This window comes from Sphaerodactylus townsendi, linkage group LG09 (genome assembly GCF_021028975.2).
Source record: "Sphaerodactylus townsendi isolate TG3544 linkage group LG09, MPM_Stown_v2.3, whole genome shotgun sequence".
NCBI classification, from domain to species: Eukaryota; Metazoa; Chordata; class Lepidosauria; order Squamata; family Sphaerodactylidae; genus Sphaerodactylus; species Sphaerodactylus townsendi.
Genome location: NC_059433.1, coordinates 22332156 through 22358375, shown reverse-complemented (window position 1 = coordinate 22358375; position 26220 = coordinate 22332156). Strand labels below are relative to the sequence as shown.

Here is a 26220-nt window from a genome sequence, read left to right as displayed (position 1 = left end):
TCTATTGGAAAAATGGAGTGCAAAAAAAAAAATGCCTGAAATATCTCTCTAAAGCAAGGCCAGAGAACACGGAACTCACTTGGAAGTCATCATATTAATTTAATTTAAATTAAATTTAAGAGATAAATTTAAAGTGTTACATGAGGTATACAGTCAATTGAGGTCCTAAGCAGGTCATTTTACCTCACATTGCATTTTCATTGGATCAGTTTCTTGCCAATGCCATTATCCTCCGGTTTTCATGTACCCCTCTTTACCGGCTGAATTCAGGCATCATATAAGTGGATAGTGGAAAGATATTTACCGTTGTCTGATTCAAAAATAAAATCCTCAAACCATGAATAGAACTCCACTTCCCCTCACCACACCCAACCTGGGACCTCTCCTCAGGAATAGCGCTAGGTGTGATTTTATTTTTTCATTTTTTCTATCCCCATTCCTCCAAGTTCAATGCTGTGAGCGACCTCCCTTCAACCATTTTATCCTTACAATGGGACTGAGAGGTGGATTAGGCAGAAAGAGGGGAACTGACTCAAGGCCAACTGGCAGGTTAGTGGCAGAAAGGGGATATGAACCTATATCTCTCAGATCTTAGTCTTGTTGGAAGTGAAGGACTTTGCACTGTCTCTAAGGCTCATTCCGCACCTGCAGAATAATGAACTTTCAAACTGCTTTCAGTGCTCTTTGAAGCTGTGCGGAATAGCAAAATCCACTTGCAAACAGTTGTGAAAGTGGTTTGAAAACGCATTATTTTGCGTGTGCGGAAGGTGCCTTAACCTCAGACTTCAGAGGGGGACTTGATTAGACAATCAGAGAGATGGAGGGGTCAAGGCACTGGGCATCCTTTCTCTGCTGCTCTGACACTTTCCCTTTTATGTGCAGATCGCTCCTCTCAGGACAACTTTCTTCTGCCTTTTACATCTCCTCTCTACACCATTTCTCCATCTTGCAACCATGAAGGTCTTATGGTGAAAGAAAGAGGAAGGAGAACCAAGAGAGAGAAAAGCACCTGACTGGGGAATAAATTTCCCACCTGGCAAAAAGAAGTCCAAGTGAGCCCCGTTTCCTCTCAAGAATACTGGCCTTTTTCATTAAAATATCTCATATATAGTACAATGGCTCCTACAATCCATGCTGATGGTCTGAACACCCCGCCTGCAAGGGCAAAAATGCCAAAAAAATCAGTTATCACATAATTGCCCACTGATTTAATTATGCCCTTCTAGGGAACGCCAGTTGTTATTGTCATTACTGGTTCTTCATTTATTCTTGAATTACTTTTTTAGTCACGTTTTTCCTATATTATTATTTAAGAAGAAGAAGAGTTTGGATTTATATCCCCCCTTTCTCTCCTGCAGGAGACTCAAAGGGGCTTACAATCTCCTTGCCCTTCCCCCCTCACAACAAACACCCTGTGAGGTAGGTGGGGCTGAGAGAGCTCCGAGAAGCTGTGACTAGCCCAAGGTCACCCTGCTGGCATGTGTGGGAGTGTACAGGCTAATCTGAATTCCCCAGATCAGCCTCCACAGCTCAGGCGGCAGAGCTGGGAATCAAACCCGGTTCCTCCAGATTAGATACATGAGCTCTTAACCTCCTACGCCACTGCTGCTCTGTTTAAAATTAACTGTTTAAAATCACAACAGTTCATAACTTGTAAGTCTTTTGTAGACTGTTCTGGGGGTCAGTAGATTATCAGGGATAAGAGAGGAGGTAAAATGTGGGTCTGTAGTGGGGAGAAGCAGTACAAATTGCTGCCACCTCTTCTGTCAATGGAAACACCATTTCCTCAGAGGAGCACCAGGGCTGGATATATGCCATTAGTACTAATATCACAGAAAATGTAATCTTAACGTATAGCGTTTTGAGGATTGTATCCACATATGGCATGCTAGGCTGAGAGGACTTTCGGTCCTTACTGGTTCTCATGAGATGGCATTTAAGCTGCAGTGATCAATTTTGACACATTTAAAAACCATTAATAAAATTTAGTAAACCATATCATTTCACCCATTTTGTATTTTTTTGGTACGAGCTAATTCTAATTAATTATCTGTAATCAGTAATGACAATGTATGCTAACGCAAATACTATATGTATTCAGCAATTGGCACATTCAAGGCCAGAAACTGCTTCTTGGTTCATCTGGGATCCTGTCAGTCTTTAAATTCAATGAGATACAGGCCTGTCCAGTCAATGAGACTGCAAAGATAAGCCTGTGATATCAGAATGGATCTGAAGAAGAGAAGAAGTTTGGATTTATACCCAGCTTTCTCAACTGTAAGGAGTCTCAAAGCAGCTCACAAACTCCTTCCCTTCTCCTCCTCACACTGGACACCTTGAGAGGTAGATGGGGCTGAGAGAGTTCTGAGAGAACTGTGACTGGTTCAAGGTCACCCAGTAGGCTTCATGTGGAGGCTCACCAAATCTGGTGCACCAGATTAGTCTACTGTGCATGTGGAGGAGGAGGAGGGAATGAAAATCAGTTCCCCAGACTATAGTCTGCTGATCTTAACCACTACAATATGCTGGCTCTCTGTGATCATATCTTCTGATATTTCCCTTAATGTTAAAAAAAAACCAGACACTGCAGTAGTGAATAATGGCCTTTGTGGGGGTTTGCTATTTAATCCCCCCCCCCCCAGTATCATTTCCCTGATAGAAACTGCTTTCCCAAGCTGCTATTAGGCTCCTAATCTATACATACTGTAGAATGTGTCTTTCCCTGGTTCAGAGTACATTTTTAAGTGCACAGTATGGACAGCTCCAACCCTGCGGCTAATTCTCCACAAAGCAATTCAATGCAGATCAGAATTAAAATCCCACACCCAACCTGCATCTTATTTCTACAATATAGATAGCAGGAATCTATTTTTTTAAAGTGAAGGAATGAGTCGTGTGGTGCATCAAGCTATTCGAGATGTGCTATTCACAAGAGAAAAAAAGGGAAAAGTGTGTACACTGAAAGATTCCCCCACCCTGGTCTCAAACCTGTCTTCGTAAAGCGTGATTTCCATTATACTCTTCCAAGTTAAAACAACTTAATCAAAAGCTTTAAGAAAACCCTGGATAGGCATAAAAATTTATTGAAAAAGAAAAGTGATGTCGTAATAATCACAACCTTGCAGAGTTAAACATTCTGTTTAGTCAATCGGAGTCCCATCAACTTCTATTAAGTGTCAAATACATTACTTTTAAATAAACCAAGCCGACAAATAAAACACAAAGACCCACTGATTTCAGCAGCACCATCTTTGCTATGATTAAAATGCCCAAGTTAATCACGCATAGGTCCTTCCCCTGCACCCGCTTGGGAGTGAGGATGCTGACGGTCACCAAGAGCTGCTGTCCTTCATAGTCAAATGGAGTTTTCCCAGGACAGGAAGAGTCCACGGGCTCCAAAGAGACAGCCATTGCGGATGGGTTCACTTCTAGTCGTCCACATAGGGACAGCAGGCCTCCTGCTCCTTTGGTTTGAGAACAATTCCCTTTGGAAAATGAATCAGCCAGATTATGGCAATGTGAGAACAGAAATGAATGTGCAATGCGTGGCCCAAGCCACTGTTCTACACAGTCTGGGACAACGTCCTTGTCTTTCTTTCTTCAGCAGATTTGTTCCAGATGCTGCAGATAGATGGCAATCTGATTTTATCCATATTCTTGCTGTAAACATTGAGGAATATGCCCAGGACAACTAAAAAGCCTGACCATACATACCTAAAAAAGGGGGAAGAGAAAATAAAGCATCATATAAACAACCACATATGTTTATGTACTTCACACCAAGATGACTCTGGCGCCTCTGGACTACTCTAGGACAGAGGTCTGCAACCTGCGGCTCTCCAGATGTTCATGGACTACAAATCCCAATTGGCCATGCTGGCAGGGGCTGATGGGAATTGTAGTCCATGAACATCTGGAGAGCCGCAGGTTGCAGACCCCTGCTCTAGGAAATAGAAAAAGCAGTAGACAGCAAAAATACTTTTCATGATTATTCATTTATTGCACCTCCCCCTCCGATCTCTACATTGCAACATGGATACATAATATTTGCTAATTTTTCCCCATCATACTTGTGTATTGCTGTTACGTAAATTAGAGTCTCCCAAACATGAGGACTGAGATATATGTTCTACCCTGAAAAAAACGCCATTCACTCAAACAGAATTAAAGGCTAGACTTGGTAAGGATCAGAATTATTATTAGAACACGTGTTCTAATAAGAACAACAGTACTGATCGCCTATTTTAAAGGCGTGGGGAGGGGTGGGCACCCCCAATACTGTTCAACTTATTTTCAGGAAGTGTGAGTGTCAGGATCCTTGGGTAGAGATGCTTGGGTCGGATCCAGCCAGCTTTTTCATCCTGCGTCACCCAATTCTCCTCATCCCACATGGCTTTGGTCTTTGTAGGTCCCCGCACAGCTTTTTGGTGGTTGAAGGAGATCTCTTCCTCCCCTTTTCACTAGTGGAAAAAACTAGATGGATTCAGCCCCAGAAGACAATCTGAGGATCAGGGCTTGGGCTACAGCCTAATTTTCATTTAGAAATATGTAAACATTTAGCCTGTTTATTTACCAAACAATGGCTGTGAACATTTTCAAATTCTTACAAATAATCCATTTTGACTGACCAAATAGTTTCCCCGGTGAATACTCTCCTATGACTTTGCAATTCAAACTTACTGAGATACACAACAGACACTAATTCCACTTTCAGCTTCACAGAAAGAGGCCAAATTTTACTAACTCTTTAATCAAACGTATTGGCTACAGATCGAATTATAAAGGAACAGAATCGTTACGTTAAAGGAATAAGGTGCCGTTTAACACACAAGCAAGACAACAGAAAACATTACACTTGTGGGTTTAAAGGGAGTGAATGGTCTCTTTGAACAATAAATGGGAAATATGTCCACATTGACAAGTATCTGGCTCATCCCCACTGCTGCCCTCAAGGTCAGCAAAAGGGAACCCTGACAGTATTCATCACCAAATTTTCTGTATGGTTCTGATTCCTGAGGAACACCTTCTGCTATTGGCTTCTATGTTGCTAGCACAGAAACTGGACAAGAAAGTGGAAGGGGTCAACACTAAGCATCTGTTTGCAGACAGAATGCAGAGATTCCACTGATGGGACCCAAGTGCATAGCACAGGGGTCTGCAACCTGCGACTCTCCAGATGTTCATGGACTACAATTCCCATCAGTCCCTGCCAGCCTTACCAATTGGCCATGCTGGCAGGGGCTGATGGGAATTGTAGTCCATGAACATCTGGAGAGCCGCAGGTTGCAGACCCCTGGCCATAGCAGGATGTTGTCTCTTATAGCTTTTGGGTCCCCCTAAGTTTGGCTTAGGGGCACCCTATGGCTACCAATCTTGATTCACCTTGATCTGAGATTGCAAATGCCTTAGCAGGCCAGGTGCTCCGGAGCAGCAGCAGCAGCAGAAGGCGATTGCTTTCACCTCCTGCATGTGAGCTCCCAAAGGCACCTGGTGGGCCACTGCGAGTAGCAGAGTGCTGGACTAGATGGACTCTGGTCCGATCCAGCAGGCTAGTTCTTATGTTCTTAAGTTTCCAGCTTCCTAGCTAGAAGTTTCCAGCTTCCTAGCTAGAATAATAGTAGAAGTTATGAAATAATACTAATATACAATATTAATTTTCAGCATATTCAAATTCATAGAACATAGACATGTAACAAATACTTACTGGAATGTGAACGGCTTTGTAAAAAACAAAAAGGATAGCACAATGGTCATTGCTTTTCTTCCCGTTGTTACTGCAGATGGGGAAAAGCATTAAAAAACATTCATTCTTGCTCAGAAAAACATTCACTCTTGCCCAGTTAAGATATGGTTTTATGAGTTCTACAGATAAGCTACTCAAACACAAAACCTCAGCTCCACAACTCAGTCAATCTTGAATGTTGCTGCCATGGATGGACGAGACAGTCTGTGGTGCAGAGAAAGTTAGTTGAGCTTGCATAAAATGAACGTGCAAGAAGTTTGCAAGGAGCAACATGTCTTTTTGTTTTCAGTTGCATTTAAATAGGAGTAATTTTCCCTGGACTGAGGCCCATATAGATCCTGCTTCATATCTGCAATGGTGAAAAAGTCTCCTGGTTTGGCTATATAAGTATGGGACAATTATCAAGGGAAATATATTCTAGTAACAACTTTACCATGCTGTAACCATGACTGGTAACAGCTGTATCAGCTAGACTTCCTCAGGTGGTAGGATACGAGAAATGCTTGAAGATGCCAGTCCCATGGATTTCAATTAGGGTTGCCAGGTACCTCCTTAAGGAACCATGGCAACCAGGGGAGGGGGGAGAATGAGACCTAGGCGATGTTATGATGATGTCACTTCTGGAAGCAACATCACCATGTCTCCAATTATGAGGGAGACACTCTGATATTTGGGCAAAAACTGCTTGTATCATAGAGTTTTGCCCAATTACCAGAGCGTTTCCCTTGTCATTGGTGACAGGATGATGTCACTTCCGGAAGTGACATAATCGTGCTGGGGATGTTGTGGTCTAGGCCCCGTTTTATGTCTGGTAAGACCCTTGCCAAACAGCTGGACAGTGCTGGTGGGAGGGGGGGTCCAAAATGGTGGGGATCTAGTAACCCTCATTTCAATGCTACTGATACATGGTCTCCAAAGGGAAAGACGGAAGGAGAAGGAACTGGAGATGACAGCTTGGAAGTCACTACAATTGATCCCTAGTAACTTAACTACCCAATACAAGAGTTGTGAGCTTAAATAGGGTATGTGTGTGTGGGCAGCATTTAAAATCAGCCAAGCTATGATTTAAGGCAACATGTGTTTATTTTTGTGGTTCCTGTATTTTGTGGTGCCTGTAATATGGAATTGAGAAAAAAATTTAATTTTAAAATTTATTAATATTAAATCACAAGTCCTAACTAGCACAAAGAGGTACTTACATTACAATAAGAAAATAATTCAGTAATTTAAATTTAAAGGACTGGTTCATTAAAAGGCAGATGATTTATTTAACTGTGCAACTGTCCTAATAAATACAGCTGCATGCTGGGTGGTTACTACAGCTCCAGATCATGGTAGCTTCCCCCTCATCAGCGCTTTTAAGCTTTAGTGCTATCAGGCAGACTTCATGGATTAAGGGACCATGCATTGGACCAGCAGTGGCATAGGAGGTTAAGAGCTCGTGTATCTAATCTGCAGGAACCGGGTTTGATTCCCAGCTCTGCCGCCTGAGCTGTGGAGGCTTATCTGGGGAATTTAGATTAGGGTTACACTCCCACACAAGCCAGCTGGGTGACCTTGGGCTAGTCACAGCTTCTCGGAGCTCTCTCAGCCTCACCTACCTCACAGGGTGTTTGTTGTGAGGGGGGAAGGGCAAGGAGATTGTAAGCCCCTTTGAGTCTCCTGCAGGAGAGAAAGGGGGGATATAAATCCAAACTCTTCTTCTTCTTCTTCATGGTGGAATTCCCTTGCAGGCACAACAAGGTCAGCAAAATTATTTTGCTCAGCCTGGCTTCTAGTTTTCTGCTTCAGCAAAAGATTTTGTAGTGACAAAGACCTTTTATGGGACCTTTTACCGGGCTTTCACTGTGTTGTGTATCTGTCTCATTACGTTACAGTCCGCTGCAATGAAATAATAGGCAGCTATGACACAGAAGTTTTTTTTCCCTTCCAAGAGACAGACAAAGCACTTCTTTATGGATGCGTTAAATATTTTATCTCAGTTTTAAAAATGAAAAATGGAGGCACAAAAAGGTGAAGTCGTTTGTCCAAGGTCACCTAGGTGTTTGTTGTCAGAACTAAAACCAGAGCTGAGGCTTTCTGATTTAGAAGAATAATACTATTCGTCCTCACCTAAAGCAAGGATGGGGAAATGCTGAACACCACAAGAGGAGCTGACGAACTCTTTCATGGTGCAGTCTACTATGCACCACCCCCATCCCCAGACAGTTCCTTGCAGAGACAGTGAACTGTTGGGAGCAACATGGGGTGCCTGCAAAGGCAGTGGGCGATTAATAGACATCTTGGCTGAATGGTATCCAAATACCCTTTGGATCAGCTGAAGGAAAGTTAGGAACCAACTGAGAGTATTGTGGTTTATTGTTTTAAAAAGGAGACAACTGAAGAAGAAGAGTTTGAATTTATACCCCACCTTTCTCTCCTGTAAGGGGACTCAAGCTGGCTTACAAATTCCTTTCCTTTCCCCACAACAGACACCTATCTTGCGAGGTAGGTGGGGCTGAGAGAATTCCAAAGAACTGTGACTAGCCCAAGGTCACCCAGCAGGAATGTAGGAGTGTGGAAATACACCTGGTTCACCAGAAAAGCCTCTGCCACTCAGGTGGAGGAGTGGGGAATCGAACCCAATTCTCTAAATTAGAATCCACCTGCTCTTAACTCTGACTATTGTCTAAACTTTGTGCAAACAACCTTTGTAAGTGACAGTACTGGGCCAAAGCCAGAAGTTGGACACTTCTAAAATACTTTACCTTTTGCCACGTGAATCTGTACAACTATTCACAAAATCAAAAAGCAGTAGATAAACTAGAAATAATTTGACCAGACAGCAGGATTTTAATAAGTTCTACTAAAATATGAATTATGGAGTACCTGTGACAGCCAAGAGAGCCCCAAAGATTTTAATCAAAGCCAGAACAAAGGAGATTCCAAAATACCCAGTCAAAGAAAACAAGAATGCGTAGCCATATGTCTGAGCTGGATGCTGCAAGAGCAACAACAAAGAAAATTGTTAGGAAAATGAATAATAAACCCTGAGGTACTGCAAAATGAAATAAAGTCTTGTAATCAACTGTTTGAACTAAAACAGAAAAGCTCTCAGCATTCAATGATTTTATTTAATTCTGATTGAATAATGGAGAAAGTAATAACAAAATTATAAAACACACTTGACTTTTCAAACGAATGTAACTTTCTGATGAGGTTGCCTCATGTAAGAGATTTCAGGCTAAACAATTGGCATTAGCTGATGAATCACACAACTTATCAGTTTCTTACTTTAAATACATGCGACTTTCAAGCAGCGCTAAGGATGGCCAAACGACATTAATAGTTTTTTTTTTTCAAACAAGTAGCCATACAGTATATAACAAAAATTGTATCTTTCTTTTAATTAAAAAAATTAATGTGTTTACCTTTGAACAAAACGTTACTGCAGGGGTTAAGCCATTAGTGCAAGTCAGTCCCAACAAAATGTACAGGAAACCTATTGAATAGGAATACAAAACCTGCAATAGTTACAAAAACAAATTATTTTAATTTTGCTGCATTTTAAAGAGGCCATGAAATCGCGTGCTTTGTGAGAATATTCCCTTTGATGGAACAACACCTGTTACTTTGGGAAGTAACACTTCTCTAGCAGATTCTGGGACATTTCACACAATTAACTGAAGAGCTCTCTGTTTCAGAAGGACTAACTACGCTTCATCTGAAAATTAACACACTGACACAGTGTGTTAACACAGAAAATTAACACAGTGGGGTTGCCAACTCCAAGCTGGGAGATACCTAGAGATTTTGGGATGGAGAAGGCGGGATTCAAATAATTTAACAACTAGTTGTTTACAAGCACCATGTTAATAACCGGTTCTGCTGAAGTGGTGCGAACCTGCTGAATCCCACCACTGGGACGGAGGTTGAGGAAGGTGGGGTTTGATGAGGGACTTCAATGGGTTATATAATGCCATAGACTCCGCCTTCTAAAGCAGCCATTTTCTCCAGGTGAACAGATCTCTATTACCTGGAGATCGGTTGTAATCCCAGGATATCTCCAGCTACCACCTGGAGGTTGGTATTTGGTATGCATGCCCACACACTCAAAAGGCACTTTAATGCACCAAGGCTGATGTATGTGTGATGCAATACTTTGGAAAATGAAGAGCCTTGGTTCACAAGAACAGTAGCCCACTTGCGGTTAGGTATACACAGTTAGGCCAGGGAACAACCAAGAATGAGTGTTGCTCATATCTGAAAGCAAAGCAACACACTCAAATTAGTACTGCATTTTAAATAAATAAAGCAGGGGTACACTGATTACAAAAAAATATACGCTGAAGTCATACATTTCAAACCACTTGTTAGCACTAAATCAGAAATGGCACCGAAGGAAAATGGCATCAATTAGTGTGTTCTCTGAGTCTCCACACCTGAACTTACATGGTGCTATTTCCAAATAATTTTAAGACTGCAATGTAGTCACTCAATTTAGAGAATGGTGAACAGTACTTGGCCCCCTTTAGTACTAGAATGGCCTTTACATGGTTATCAGTAAAGTATGAAATCTATACCCCCCGCCCCCCCGGTAGAATTAACTGCTTCCAGGTGGGACCTTGGGATCCCCCAGAATTGCAACTCATTTTCCAATTACAGAGATCAGTCCCCTGGAGAAAATGGATGCTTCGTGGGGGGGGGGGGCTCTGTAGCCCGCTTGTACACCTCTGAAGTCTCTGTCTTCCCCAAGCTCCACCCCCAAATTCCAGAAGTTTCCCAACCTGGATCTGGCAATCCTAACCCCACGTGATCATTTGCCAACACAGCTTCGGAGAAAATTATATTTCTGACAAATATGCAGATATGCACGTTATGAAGCTGTAAATATAGTCACGAGTAGTGAGCCGAACAACTCAATGACAGCAATCCTTGCTTGAGCAAGACTAAGAATAAAATGATGCAATGATGTCTTGTGAAGTTGTGCATTTGAATTGATAACGTAACTGCTAATGTTGCAAAGAAGACCCCTTTAGATTGCTGAATTTCTATAAATTTATGTTGGAAACCAATGCATTTTAAATACTTTATTCTGTTTCTCGTGCTATGCATCTTGGCCAGAGGAAAAACTACTAGTGTAATAATGGGCAGGCAGGGATTTTCTGAGAGCATGATCAGATCATTAATGACAATAGCAATTAACATTTTGACAATGAAGAATGCTGACAGGAAGAAAGTTGATTCATTGGAAATGTGGTGTTGGAGAGTATTATGGTAAAAGACAAATAAGTGGGTTCTATTTCAAATCAAACCTGAACTCTCTCTGCAATCTAAAATTACCAAACTGAGGCTATCATAATTTTGTCAAAAAAATTAACTGGCAAGGATAATAATGCTAGGAAAAGAGGAAGATCCAACAAGAGATGGATTGACTCAATCAAGGAAGCCAGAACCTTCAGTTTGTAAGACTTTAGCAAGGCTGTTAACAGTAAGATGTTTTGGAGGTCGTTAATTCATAGGATCAGCAGAAATCAGAAGTGACTGGATGTCACACAGTTTAACACAGAAGACAGCAGTGCACCAGAATTCCATATCCTGACACCTACTTAACAGAATGACAATACAAAATGGAACTTTTACCATTTCAGAGTTTGATCCATTGTGCAACTTCATAGCTTTTTCCTGTACATTTCCTATCACTGCGTCTGCACAGAGAGCAAGAGATATAAGGACCACACCTTGAAGGAAGCAAAAAAAGAGAAAGGAACACATTTCAAACACATAGTATGTTAACAAACAGCAAACTGCAGGAAGGATCCTATTCATTTTGAGTCCCCCACTGACTTTTCTGGCTTGTCCGTCCCCCTCCCCCCACTGACATTTTCCTTCCCTTTTTGTCCCCCACCCCCCAGTTTTTGTCACTTCTCTCTTCTTGGACTGTAACCCTTCTCCTCACTCCAGCTAAAGAACAAAAAAAGCAACAAACACTGTCCAATTAATGTGTCCTGAACCATGGCTCTCCTAACACATTCTATCTGTAGTTTGAGAACTGGGGTGGGGTTTGCAACAGAGAACAAAAGTCCCTTACGCATGCATAGTTCTTTGCAAAAACAGATGTGGATCCAGGCTTCTAAAAAGAAGCAAGGCCATTTCCTATATATTTCATCACCATTTCCTATATTTCATTATCACTTGCATACTTTTAATTATTACAGAGGAGTATCTAATGTGTACAAATGGTGTGAGGGATGATAAATGGTGCAATGGAAGGCGGAACCCACGAAAGACCTCTTAAAGCCTTTTTAAAATTACGCTGTCTTCTCAGGTTTTGATAGATCATCTTTGCTATTGTAGACAAACCGGGGGGGGGGGGGGGATTGGACAGAAACTCTTATTGTCATCACTCCCCCCCCCCTGCATTTCAGAATGTATATTCTTCCAAGGTCCAAGGAAGCAGTCATTACTGTCTTTGCTGTCAATGTATTTAATGTATGAACAGAATTCTTAGTACTGTGTGTTTCTTTAGGTTTATTTTTCCCTTTTGCACAATAATGTTTTCCATGTTCTTCAATGCTATTAAAAGAGCTTTAAATCTAATTTTCCAATGTCTGCCGGACACACTACTGGTAATATTGTTCAAGAGCCAATACTTTAAACTCACTCAGCTTTTATGTTTATAACATTTGTATCAGCAAAAATTACAAGTTCCGTTTAACCTCCAAGCACAGTTTTGTCACCTTGGGCAAAACTGTCACATGTAAATAGATTTGCCCTTGACAATGTGAATGTTTAAAGAATTTTGATTAAATTACATGAGTCAAAAAATGCTTTGGCTAAGAATCATACAAACTTGGGTGTAAATGCTGTCACTAAATGTGATTATAAAGTAGTAGAAGAAAATCTAACATTATATAGAGGTCAACATTATATAAAGCATTATCCAGATTTGCTAGCTTAGCCCAAAAAGCTGACAATAGGACATCCCGGTAGTTTACGGCTGCCATGACTTCACAAACTACACAATTGTGTAGCCACTGCAGGAACGAAAAAACTATGTTGTAATCAGAAAATTTTAGCTAGATGTCCGCTTTCACAAAAATCTTAATTCCTGTAAACATTCATTTCCGACAAAGAACAGGTTTCTTTAAGACTTTACCTGTCAAGTTGAAATTTGGTGCAACTGTGCTATCAGCAAGAGTAAACCATATCAAGCCCAGACTCATACATATTGCGGCAGAAACATCGGCGACATTATAACGTTTCCCTATGCAAGAAAGAAAACAACAGGACTGATGAATCAGTAGAATGTTTGGTATTTCCATCTGCTCTTTAGCACATGGAAGCCAGGATCAAGGCATCCTGCAGGCCCCATGTGAGCAGCTGGAGGGATGGTGGGTTGGGCTCCAGACTCACCACTGGTTTGGCAGCAGTAGCAGTATCTGGCAAATTGTGGCTACTGGAAACATCAGTGTTGGTGCCCCCAAGTACAGCACAGCTCACCTGGTCTTTGATGTCAGTAGGTATGCTGGGCAGTGGGCGAGATGCCTGATTGGTGGCAGTGGCAGCTCCCAGTCAGGTACGTCAGGCAAGAGGGCTGCCAGGTTCAGGTCAAAGGCCAGGATGGGAACTGAACCCAGACTACTCCCACAGTGGTAGCATGAGGAATAGCAGCATTGAATTATTGAAGGCTTTCACAGAATCAATGGGCTGTTGTGGATTTTCCACGCTATGGTTCTGTGTTCTAGTACTTCTAGCTCCTAATGTTTCGCCTGCATCTATGGCTTGCATCTTCAGAGGTATATCATGACAAGGTGTGTGTCAGGGGCTGGCGGGACGAGCTCCTGGTGGGGACACCAATGCCTGTGCAAACCCCAACGGCCGCCCGTCTGTCCCTCCGACTCACCGGGCAACCTCGCGGGCCTGAAGGCCGAGGGAAGACGCATCCACCACTGCGCCCGACGGCCCCGCCGAAAGTGGGAGACGAAGCCTCGGGGAGACCCAGTGATACCAAGATGGCCGTCGGGGATCCCAGCCTGACCCCGCCCTCTGGAGAACGCCTAAGCCTCAGCCAGCAGAGCAGGGCGCAGGCTAAGAAGGAGGGGGCATGGTCTGGTAGGGCCAGGGGAGGGACCCGCAGCAACCAAGCTGATTGGGTCTGAGGGCTGGGGAGGAATAAAAGGGAGAAAGGGAGGGTGGAAGGAAAGACATGGAAGGGAAGGAGAGGGAAGAAAAGGCAGGGAAGGAGGAGGGTGGAGAGAGAAAGAAAAGGAGTAGAGAAAGTCTGCAGCAGGCTATAGGCCAGAGGAAGTGGAGAGGCCCACCTCTTAAGGAAGGGACAGGGTAGGCCCAGCACTCCGTGGAAGAGGGGGCGAGGAGGGACTCAGTTGCAAGGAAAGCTAGGGGCCTCCCCACCCTGTGACTACAATGACTAACCAACTTAGGGAAAAAACCCTGTCTCCAGGGGTGAGGACGGGCCTGACAACGCCTGGGAAGGGATAAGTGGGACAGACCCAAGGGCCCTGCTGGCGGCAGGGGAGGCAGGTCGCCACAGTGTGTTTTCCCCTGTTGCTCAGCGTGGAATGATTGTGTGTGGTGGGGTATATGTTTTTTCCAACTCACAGGGAGGTGAGGCACATTTGCATGTCTGGGTGTTCATTCACAATTGCTTTTGAATGTCTCTGGTTTTTGGTTTTGGTGTTTTTTAGTACTGGTAGCCAGGCTTTGTTGATTTTCAGACCCTCTGGGAGCCAGCTCAATGTAGCCAGTGTGGTGTAGTGGTTAGGAGAAGGTGGACTCTAATCTGGAGAACTGGTTTTGATTCCCCACTTCTCCACATGAGTGCCAGAGTTTTACCTGGTGAACCAGATTTGTTTCCCCACTCCTCCACATAAAGCCCGCTGGATGACTTTAGGCTAGTCACAGTTCTTTACAACTCTCTCAATCCCACCTACCTCACAAGGTGTCTGTTGTGGGGAGAGGAAGGGAAAGCCATTTGTAAGCCCCTCTGAATCTCCTTACAGGAGAAAAAGGGAGGTATAAATCCAAACCCTTCTAATCTTTTTTTAAAACTGTCTCTGTGTTTGTGGATTTCAATGGCTTCCATGTGTAATCTAGCATAGTAGCTATTCAAAGCTGCAAATAAACTCCCATCGTGTCTTCACAAGGTTTATTTACAGAAATGAGCATCATGAAAAAGCAAGAATAAAGCATACCTTGTATAAAGACTCCTCCTATCATAACTGGGATCAGTTTACAGCACTTGAAGATTACTTGTGTAGGATAATTCAGATATCCTAAGGAGGTATTTGATAAGCCCATTGTTCCCACTGTTAGAAAAGCTATCATCATGTAGGTTTTGCCTGGGATCCTGGGAAAAACAAATGAAGTTCTGTATTGAAAGCAAACAGTAAAACTAGCAAAAGGCTTTAAATACTATGACCAACAAAAAATACAAGTAAAAGCGGATATCCTTCATAGTTATCTATAAAAGTGCTGAAATCTAAGTATTTTTAATCTGAAATGGTGAAAAAGACTTTTTTCTATCGCAGGATCTTGAACAACAATTCAACTACCTAGTTATAGAACTTTTCATTTTTTAAAGCAACAAGCAGGAAGAGGCTAACAAACAAACCACTAGAAACACAATCCACCAGACGTGGTTTACTGTGCACCTATTCTTATTCTTTGGAATAGGAGTCTCATATCAATCTATTGAAAGGAAAGCAAGAAGGACCCAATCCCTGTCTCCAGCCAGGGAACAAGCCCCTCTGGTCCTCCAAATGGGATTGTTCCAAAATAACTTGGACTTTGAGTCTGGGGACTTCCAAGTAGCCTCCGGTAAATCTGACTACAAAATCTTGACTTCCTGAACCCTACCTATATATTCAACATGTATGCATTTTTTTTAAAAAAATGCAGTTGTGACCTATGTTTCCCTATAGAAAATTTCCTGTTTTCCTTTTCTAAATGCAGCTCCTTGTGATAAATTCGAATAACGCAAGAAGGAAAGCCTCCAGCCAGAACCAATGGTATTTGAAACAGACTGCTAGATCCCAAACTTCAGCAAAGGCTTCCATTGTACTTCTGACAACACACAGACTTCCTGAAACACTTGACATCTTAGCATGTGATTTTACTGGAATTATTTTATGTAGGCCGGCAAAGAAGGTTCATTTTACACACAAAGCAAATGGGAAAGGTGTGCATCTCTCTCAATATAAAAAAATCTTATGCGTGTATGAATGTATGTGGCAATTTTTGTTGCGATACAATTAAAGTTCACATGACACAATTTTCCATGTTAAGAGGTCATTCTACATCACATCCTTTTGTATTTGCACAAATCATAAACTGCTGACAAGTTAATAACAACCGGTATCTTAAAGGGACCTACAAAAACATCAGGGACAATGTTTAGACAGTGTTTGGAACTGACTGTGCTCAAGAGGTGACTCTACCTTACATTACAGTCTCAAGCAAAGTTATACCCTTCTCAGTCCATTTAAGAGATAAACTAAATGTGATGGTGGCCAAAGATCCATCCATGGGTGCTGACACCATTTTAGAAGCAGTTGTAGTTCTTTAAAAATTGCTATGAGGCCCCAATCTGGATCAGGAATGTTGTGGCCCCAAGAGCTCTTGCGCCCCCCGCCCCCAATGCATTTTCAGGGTCAAAAACAATACCCAGTGGGTCGTTTACTGAACTCTAAGTTCACTGAACTCTGCTTCGGAGTGCACTGTCAGTTTAGCAAACTGTGTTTAGCTTTATTGGACAGTCAAACAAACTACCTTAAGATGGGAGTCAAATTTAACACACTTAATGTTTTTATAATTTAAGGCACAGAGAATAATTATCATACCGTCTCCTTTTGTCTTGAATAAGCTGTAGCTCTATTAGTCCAAAAATAGAATAAAACCCAAATTGCACTAGAGTTAGGTACCATCCAAAAGGCTTAAACCCCTCCACTGAAAATATCAGTTCCTGGAGAAAAAAAAGACCCTATAGTCATATTACTTAGTTTATATCAGCATGCAACTTTTGAACTCAGTTTCATCAGAAGCTTTCTGTCTTTGCAATCAGTGATTTCCCCCTTTTTAAAAATGCAGAATTAGATAAAATAAATTATTTTTCACTTGGTATTGATTCAGGTGCTTGACATTTGAACAGCCGTTTCCCATTTAAAGAAAGCAAGACTAGAAACTAGGGCTACTTAGATAGACCACAGGAAGGGGCCCAAGTTTCTAGAAATGACAGATAAGATCCAACAGTTGTATCATGCTGAGGGAAGGTACTTTTATATTCCAACACTGTGATGCAACAAAATTTGATACTATTTTATCAAATAAACATCGGCCCCTTCCGCACATGCAGAATAATGCACTTTCAAACCACTTTCAATGCACTTTGCAGCTGGATTTTACTGTGCGGAATAGCAAAATCCACTTGCAAACAATTGTGAAAGTGGATTAAAAGTGCATTATTCTGCATGTGCGGAAGGGGCCATTATTAGTCTTTTTTAAAAAAAACTGTCAGCAGTATCAGCAGAGCGAGAAGAAGAACCAGCCCTTCTTCTGCAGTTCAGCTGGCTTAATGTAAAGGAATAATAATTAATTATAGTTGGCATCTCTACAGTCCACATGTGTATCTGCAATAGAGAAGGTCTATTTCACATGGAAAATCTGGGACTGTCATTGATGTCAGCAAGCAGGGGGAACTGAAATAAGATACATGTGTCCAGCATCTTGCTTACAATGCCCTGCATTCAATTACCAGCATAATGAGTTAGCTCTGATAAGCTAGCTTGGCACACACAGCGGTCAAAGGCCCCATTCTAAATACGATGCTGGCATGTGTAACTTCACAGTTAAATTCTAATCAATATTCTGGTTAAACAAGATCCCAGACTAGGCGGGGGGGGGGGGGGCTGCAACCAATTAAGAGTCTTTGTCAAACATATGTGTATGGTCCAAGTACTTGCTGCAGTCTTATGATCTATTAAACCAGTTTCTGATTCCCAGTATTAATCATTTGACTAACTGAATAAACTTAAATTTGCACCCCAGCCTGAAGACTCAAACATGCCTGAAAATGCTCACAGAACTCTGTTATCTTCATTTGCACAAATGGAGGGGCCAGTTAGGTCTGCATACCTTTGTAGGTACGCAACATCCTGTAACACTGAAATGAATGGAGAAGCCTGTGCATCAGGAAGAAAATGCTGTAGGTAACATTGATAATTCTGCAGAAGGAAATACATACGTTATTATAAACATTAAATGATAGCACATACCTGTAGATATCCATAAATAAGATAAAATAGAAAAACTCCAGAAACGCAAATGAAAAACTGAATAAGTTTGCTAAATTTGTTGAGATTAATTCCAAGGACTATCACATCATCTACTGATTTGATATGCGGTGACATAACTTGGGATTTCGAAGGTATACTGATAGATACATGTTTCCGAGAGGAATTGAATTTCAGATCCATGATTCCTCATTTGCTGCATTCGGTGATAATGAAGTTTTCTCTTTATTTGTCTAGAAACTGAAAACAACACAAAATCATTATTTTGTTATTCACATTGTGAATGAAAGCCACAAATGAAAGCCATGCAAAATTTTCCCCCTCCAAAGACATATTCATTTACAAAATCCCTATTTGCTTGAAGACAGTATAAGGATATTTTAAATTCCGGTAAATTACAAATCATTATATTACAGCAGGATAACAAAAATAAGTTCCAGAGCTGGTTAACTTGATTCAACATAACACTACTGACATCCAAAGTTATATAATCCTAGTGCAGTGTTTCCCAACCTTTTCGAGGTCAGGGTACCCTTGACCTCACTCTTCGTATCTCATGGTACCCCTGCCGCCACCCTCCACCTTCCCCTCCCATTGCCCCTGCTTGCTACACATCCCACCTTCCCCTCCCAGGGTGAAGGGAAGCACTGGGGGTGGTGGTGGCTACTGACCTTGTGGCAGGCCCTGCCCCATGGGCCAGCTCCGTGTCCTTGCTGGCGCCGGTGGGAGACACCACAAAAATGAGGGGGGGGGGGCGCGGTAGTGTTGCCGCGGTACCCCTGGGACATGCTCACGGCACCCCAGGGTACCACGGTACCCTGGTTGAGAATGGCTGTCCTAGTGAGTACATGCACAGAAATGATATACGGTAATTCTTAGCTTTCATGAGCTGCAAGATGTATTAATTCATAGACAACTTCTTCCTCTCTTAACACATATAACACTCCTATCTTAGTTCAACATTTCCTGACTGCAACATTCATATTATAGTACAATGGTCTGAAAAGAAACAGTTCAAGTTGATTAATTAACATGGCTGTTACAACTTTGCAACAGGCACACAATGCAAATCATCCAGTACACCCTATGTTAGATAACAATTCCTCTTTCACTACAGCTCTGACCCAGCTGCAGTCTTTTAGTTGTATTTAGACCAAAAGTAACTTTGTGCACATTCATGCCTGCTTGTTTGGGAGGAACATTTGAGGAGTTAAAATTTTGTTTTCTTCCATCTTTTCCTGCAAGCTGACTTGCAAGGGCTTGGTAGAGTCAAAGGGCAGATTAGAAAATAGCTAAATAAACAAACCGGAGGAACGATGCAAGAAAGAAGGAGTTTATTTCACAGAATGTTACATGGAGATGCCAACCCAATATTGCTTCACGTGCTCAGCAGAGTACCTTGCTGTGTAAGTTTGTCCACTAGTAGCCCATCCAGTCTGAACATGCTGCTCAGCCAGTCCTCTCTAAACGTTCAAATCAGCAGCTTGTTGAACGAGTAATTAGTAATCCTTATATATAATTGCCTATGAGATGGACTGTCCAACACTGGTCACCAAAAGCCACCTACAGTCCAAACCACAGCAGAAAGTTCCTGGTTTAGGTCTTGTTTCCAGCATAAAATCACCAGTTTCACTCATTACCTTCAATAATGTATAAAATGCATTAATGCATAAAATCACCAGTTTCACTCATTACCTTCAATAAATTACTATTATTAGTAATTTATCTTAAAGGGCAGTTGTATAGTGTAGGACAGTAGGACAGCAGCATAAAAGAAGAGATTTTCAAAGTAAAAGGCCATTCTGTATACAGGAGTGTTTATCAATGTTTTGGACAGGTATACCACAAATCAGATAGTATTACCTTAACATTCACCTATAATTGTCTACAGAGAGAGGCTGCATCACAGAACCATCAAACAAAGCTGTGAAAAAGGTGATTTGTGTTTCACAAAAATTTAAACAAGGCTGTGAAAAAGGTGACTTGCGTTTTACAAAAATTAATTAGGTTGCTATCTAAATTAAAAATAAAATTACCACTCGAGAGTATTCCCTCATAGGATGGGGCAAACCACACTCACCTTTCACATAATAATTAACAGCAATTGGTAGGTTGGATCCAGACTAAATTTTCCATCGGTAGAATGGAACTTCCCAGCCTGCCTAGTCCCAGTGTAGCCCAATAAACTGCACAAAATGCTGCTTCTGGAGAATATTAGATCCCAAGGAACGGTATGAAGAGTGTTTGCAGCAGGATGGGTGAATCAGTGGAAATTGCAAGTTTAGTCAGTATCTAGTTCAATGATATACTTGCTATTTATAAAGGGAAAAAAAACCTTTTTGCATGTTGAAATCAACACTGGTGTTAAAAACCCACCAAATAATAGAAGCCCCACCTGTAGCTTTAAAAAACAAATGCTTTCCCAGTGGCCATTGTCAGGGTTGCTAAGCAAACAGGATTGCTAAGGTATACACATTGGTTTCTGTCAGTGAAAGCAGGGGGCGGGAGCAAGGACCGTTCAAGGGCTGTTTTGGCCTTTGAGGGAGGAGTCATTGGAGCCGGCCTGGCAGAAAACAGCAGGCAAACTGTTACCACTAGGCTTGCATATCACAAAAGCCAATGTACTGAAGTGGTTAGAATTGCAGACTATGATCTGGGCCACTCTTGTCTCATAATAGAGGAGGACTTGCCAGACCAGGCAATAGTCTTATAAAGTGTCCACTTCCAGCAGAATATCCCCTGCTTCTGCATTCATATATTATGTTGAAACAACCCTAAAAACTACTAAGTCGGAAGCTGTTGCTATGTTTTTACTCTGTGTACTACAAGATGTGCAATAATGACCTTCTTATTGTATTTGGAATTCTTGACACACATGGTTTTATGCCTAATAAAGGTTTTGGATTGGACTGGATTGGTTATACAAGGCATGATGAAAAATTTCAAGAGTGAATGTAGCAATAAGGTTGAAAACACTGATAGTTTAACTCCAGTATTGTTTATTATACATTTGGTTCTGGTGGGTTTTCTGTGCTGTGTGGCCGTGGTCTGGTGGATTTTGTTCCTAACGTTTCGCCTGCATCTGTGGCTGGCACCTTCAGAGGTGTATCACAGAGAAAAGTCTGTTTCACACATGAAACAGACTTTTCTCTGTGATACACCTCTGAAGATGCTAGCCACAGATGCAGGCGAAACGTGAAACAGACTTTTCTCTGTGATACACCTCTGAAGATGCCAGCCACAGATGCAGGCGAAACGTGAAACAGACTTTTCTCTGTGATACACCTCTGAAGATGCCAGCCACAGATGCAGGCGAAACGTGAAACAGACTTTTCTCTGTGATACACCTCTGATGATGCCAGCCACAGATGCAGGCGAAACGTGAAACAGACTTTTCTCTGTGATACACCTCTGATGATGCCAGCCACAGATGCAGGCGAAACGTGAAACAGACTTTTCTCTGTGATACACCTCTGATGATGCCAGCCACAGATGAAGGCGAAACGTGAAACAGACTTTTCTCTGTGATACACCTCTGATGATGCCAGCCACAGATGCAGGCGAAACGTGAAACAGACTTTTCTCTGTGATACACCTCTGATGATGCCAGCCACAGATGCAGGCAAAACGTTAGGAACAAAATCAGCTGGTTGATCAACTGCACGGTTGTCTAAAGTAGACTCAAACAGAACATTCAAAAGTTCATTGGGAGGTCCATGGGGAAAACTATTTGGCTGCAGACCACACATTTCTCCTGTGAGATTCAACTACAAACCACAACTCCATACTGTGCAAGAAATGCTATAATCATGTGCAAACTCCCAAATATTCACAATACAAGTACTCAAGAAAAGATTCTGCATTTGAATCAACACTACTTAATGTCAGAACAAATGCATAACATAAATATGTATGATGCGAACAACTTATTCTGGTCTGACCTTAAATGCTCTGCCAAGACAAGCTACTTTGGCATGACAACATACAAAATAAGATTAAGCCACAGAATGCTTTCATACCTAAGAATTAGCTACTGCATTTTTACTGTTTAATGGTCTTTATGTACATTTTCTTGAATAGCACTATGAAGTAAGCCAGCATTATCATCCCCATAGTGAGACTGATAGACATCACAATTACCTTTTGTTTGCCCATTTAACTCTTATGATGGTTGATAAAAAAAGTTAAAGTGACATTAAAGGTAATAGAAGGGATGACATCCCTAGGAAAAAAATTTTATTTTAATTTTTTCATTTCAATCTTCTGTATAGATTGACAAAGAATAACTATATCTTTTAGTCACAATACAGGACAACACAGAATGAAATTAAGAATTTCAGCATGCCTTGCAAATGAAACAATATTTATATAAATGTTTTAGGACATGTACCAATTTTTTTTAGTGAAGAAATGATGCAATGAATCCATTTTCCCTATGCTGCAAGAATTATGTGTGGCTTTAATTTGTGCAACTATTTTGCCAGCAGTTCCTATGCTATGACTGAGAGCAACTAGTATCACACAGTTAAGAGTCCCAGATTGCCTCAGAACCACAGTGCCCATTTAAGCTATGTAGGGTTCCATTCTCCAGGTGGCAACTGGAGATCTCCCGTTATTACAACCGATCTCCAAGTTAGAGATTAGTTTCCATGGAAAAAATGGCTTTTTGGGGGGGGGGGGGATGGACTTGGTGGCATTACACCTGACTGAGGCCTCCCTACCCATGGGCTCCACCTCCAAATAGCTGAGAATTTCCCAACCCAGACCTAGCAACTCTAGCTAAAGTCCTCTCTTTCCTTTTCACCTCCTTTACTACATTTATTGATGGGGCAGATGCTCGGGCCAGGCTGGGGAGAACACTCGGGGATAGGATAACTGGATCACTTTGATTTATGACTGTTTCATTATGATTGTGCTTCCTACACACATAATATCATGTATAGTATCATACAAATGTATGTATATGTCATCTATGATGCCATAGAAATATATGTGTGAGAGGGAGATATGATATGAGTGCGTGAAATATATGTGATACATATCTGTTTGTAATAGATATAATGTGATATATATATCACATTACATCTATTACAGATATGTATCACATATATTTCACACATATATATATACACACACATATAAAATCATAGAAATATTATTTATATGTAATATAAATACTATATGTATGTGATATATCTGATATATCACACACACACCTCCTCCCTCTCTCTCTCACACACACACATACACATCTCATATATACATATATAAAATATATAACACATATATTAAGAAAGAAACATTGATGTCAGGATCTTCCTTCTGCGAAGAAGAGGCCGAGCAGGAAGTAGCGGGCAGCCCCCTCGCCTGGGCGTGGCCCACCCTCCCCGATCCCCGCCCATCCCCACGTACCAGGATCTTCCGGAAGTGGCCCCTCATCCGCTCCCCCCTCCCTCTCCAGCCAAGAGGGAGGCTTTGTCAGTACCTGAGTCCGGAGCGGCGCCCTCTTCGTGGCCGGGGGAGGGAGAAGCGGCAGCCTGGCCAGTCGGTCCCTCTCGCTCTCCCGCCGCCGCCGCCGCCGCTCCCCCTCACGCCGGCGTCCAACATGGCGGGGAGCGCCGAGCTCATCGAGCAGCCGCCGGCATCTTCTCTGTCGGCGCTCATTTGGCTTTGCCTGGGTCCCCGAGTCGCCGTCTGCCCGGGCGCCTCTGCCCACCTGTGTCGCTTCACCTGGCTCGATGCATCCTTTCCTGCAGGTGGAAGCGGCTTTGCATCGCGCAGCCGATCAGCTCTTCGTGGGGTCCCTTTTTCCCTCCAGAAGGGTTCACTGTGTAAAAATAAACTCGAGTCTTCCGTCAGTAGAAAAAACAATGTTTTTCTCCCTTAACTTACTTTAGAGGTTTTTTCAAGCATTGCAAGCCGTGTGCGCGAAGCATGATGTACCCTTTTGCGTTCTTACCGCGCTTTTTTATTGATTCATGTCCAAATGCGCTGAATGCTTTTTTGAAATAAAAAATACAACATTCATGCCTCTAACAAAATGGACTGAAATCCACAGAAAAAAACTATGCTAGGATAGAAAATAGGTAGTCTTTAAGGTGCCACAAGCCTCTTGTTTGTTTTCTTGTTGCCAAAGACTTAATACGGCTATCCCTGGAATAGTGGATGTGTATATATTGCTCTGTGTCTTGGATTTCTTTGCATGTGTGTGTGAGGCAGGGCTTTTATAGATAGCTACAGGCTCGGCTGCTTTGAGGTATACTAAGGCTGAATTTTTAAGGGTAGTTTGCTAGTTTTATTATCATAATAGTGCCTGCTATTTTAGTATTGGATACACAGCTTTTGTCCTCTATGGAACTCCAAATGACTTTTTTTTTTAAAATGAAAAAGATTGGGGTGCTGTGTGGTTTCCGGGCTGTATGGCTGTGTTCTAGCAGCATTCTCTCCTGACGGTTCGCCTGCATCTGTGGCTGGCATCTTCAGAGGAGGCCATCTTCAGAGGAGGCCATACAGCCCAGAAACCACGCAGCACCCCAGTGATTCCGGCCATGAAAGCCTTCGACAATACATGAAAAAGATTCTTATGAATCCGAAAGATGTAGGAGAAGCCAAGTTTCACAACAGAGATGCAGTTAACAGATGTTCCTGGATGTAATTTGTTTTTAATTTACTGAGAATGAAAGGGAATGCTAAATAATGTCACTACAAATGAGCGTTGAGGCAATTGCTCAAGTGACTTTGGAGCTAGTGCTTCTATTATCGGAGTCAACAATTGTAATAGAATGCATTTAATAACAGCAAGAACTTTCATAGGGTAAGTGGACTCCATCTAAGAAATAATAACTGGGTTAACTTGCCCTTTTGTGCTTGTTTGTTAAGTAATAGGGAAGACAATCTCAGTTCCAGGTCTTTCGTCCCACGACTCTACCAGTACTGTCAGTTCTGACAGCAATGCATAAATTCTTTGCTCCAGCTTCTACGACCCCATTTCGCACAACCCCCACAAGTATATGTCCATCTCTCACAAACTTCTTGGCTTCAGTCCTTTCTCAGACCTCATCTTCCTGTTTCCATTCCCTCTTTGTCTACCTTTCCAGAAAAGGTAATTGTTTCCTAGGTCACTCAGAAGCCTGTGAGTGATGTAGTCTCTTAGGCTCATTCCGCACAGGCAAAATAATGCATTTTCAAGCTGCTTTCACAACTGTTTTTGCCATTCCGCACAGCTTTAAAGAGCCCTGAAAGCAGCTTGAAAGTGCATTATTCTGTGTGTGCGGAATGAGCCTTAGGCATTCCATTACAGGAAGAAAATTATTTGGACCAGGAGTAGCTGTGATTGTGCCCTTAACATCTCAGAGCAGGAAGGAAGTGGAGTAGGTAAACCTGTTGTGATAAAAATGAAAAGTGGAAGGTTCAGGTGAGCCATGTGTGTTTTTGAAAGAAAAAGAATAAAGATGGGGGTAGGGTGACTCAGATATCATTTTCGTCAGTAGAAGAGTAGATAATATTCACAGGTTGAAAAATTGTCCATGGTTAGCTATGTTAATAGCCTGTTATGGAGAAAGGGGGAAAGGTTTCTTGTAGAGTAGCACTTCAAACAGATTTGTTGTAGAATGGAGATTGTGGTATAACTTATGGCACAAGTACGCTAAGTCTTTAAGGCGCCACAAGACACGTTGTTAAGTTTTGGTGAGAAGGCATAAGGAGTTTGAAAGGATTATTTATACATTTTTGGATGTTATGATAACAGGATGTGCATATAAAGCTGCTTTTAAAGAAACTATCCTTTATTTGTGCAGACTTTTCAGGCGGGGGATCCAGAAGATCTCTAAGTTCACTTGGTGTCTACTAAGATAAAAGTTTCAAGTTTTTAAGACTAATCTTATTACTACTCCCCTTTAATTAGTCTTAAGGGAACAATGATGTCATTTTCACATTTGAGTGATTTCTTTTGCTGAATTAGTTATTATTTAGGGTCAAGGCATTCTGTTCACTCTGCTTTGTGGTAGAAAATTGTTTTTACAGCTGGGAATTAGGTAAATCAAAAATGCACTCAAAAGCAATACATGATATTTATGACTAAACAAGCAAAATTATTTTCTGCTTGTTTAGTAATAAATATAATCTATGGTTCTAACTGGAATAAACATGGTGCAATAAATAACGAGCTGCTGTGTGCTTGCTAACATT

The 26220-nt window shown here is 41.8% G+C and overlaps 1 protein-coding gene across 4 annotated transcripts; it reads right to left on the bottom strand.

Annotated features, from left to right (window-relative positions):
* Positions 1–3050: 3050 nt before the first annotated feature.
* On the bottom strand, positions 3051–23664 carry SLC35B3 (solute carrier family 35 member B3). 4 transcript variants are annotated; one of them, XM_048508300.1, is made up of 10 exons: positions 23519–23664; positions 18016–18273; positions 16585–16706; positions 14938–15092; positions 12882–12989; positions 11366–11463; positions 9154–9246; positions 8612–8723; positions 5705–5774; positions 3051–3714 (listed from the first exon to the last, which is right to left on the bottom strand). In XM_048508300.1, exons 2-10 carry the CDS (start codon positions 18214–18216, stop codon positions 3564–3566), a joined length of 1110 nt encoding a protein of 369 aa, XP_048364257.1. In that variant the 5' UTR covers positions 18217–18273; positions 23519–23664; the 3' UTR covers positions 3051–3563. The 4 variants fall into 4 exon arrangements, with proteins under 4 accessions (XP_048364257.1, XP_048364258.1, XP_048364260.1 ...); XM_048508301.1 differs by having other exon boundaries at positions 23446–23639; XM_048508303.1 differs by lacking the exon at positions 23519–23664 and adding an exon at positions 19432–19603.
* Between the last annotated feature and the right edge of the window lie 2556 nt (positions 23665–26220).

Bases quoted from the DNA above. Each gene is read 5' to 3' on its own strand.
- SLC35B3 (XM_048508300.1), bottom strand. From the start codon at position 18,216: ATGGATCTGAAATTCAATTCCTCTCGGAAACATGTATCTATCAGTATA. The intron at 12,990-14,937 runs GTATGCTTTATT...TTTCTTGCATAG, and splicing joins AGGAGGAGTCTTTATACAAG to GGAAACGTTATAATGTCGCC. The intron at 11,464-12,881 runs GTAAAGTCTTAA...GCTTCCTTCAAG, and splicing joins ACCAAATTTCAACTTGACAG to GTGTGGTCCTTATATCTCTT.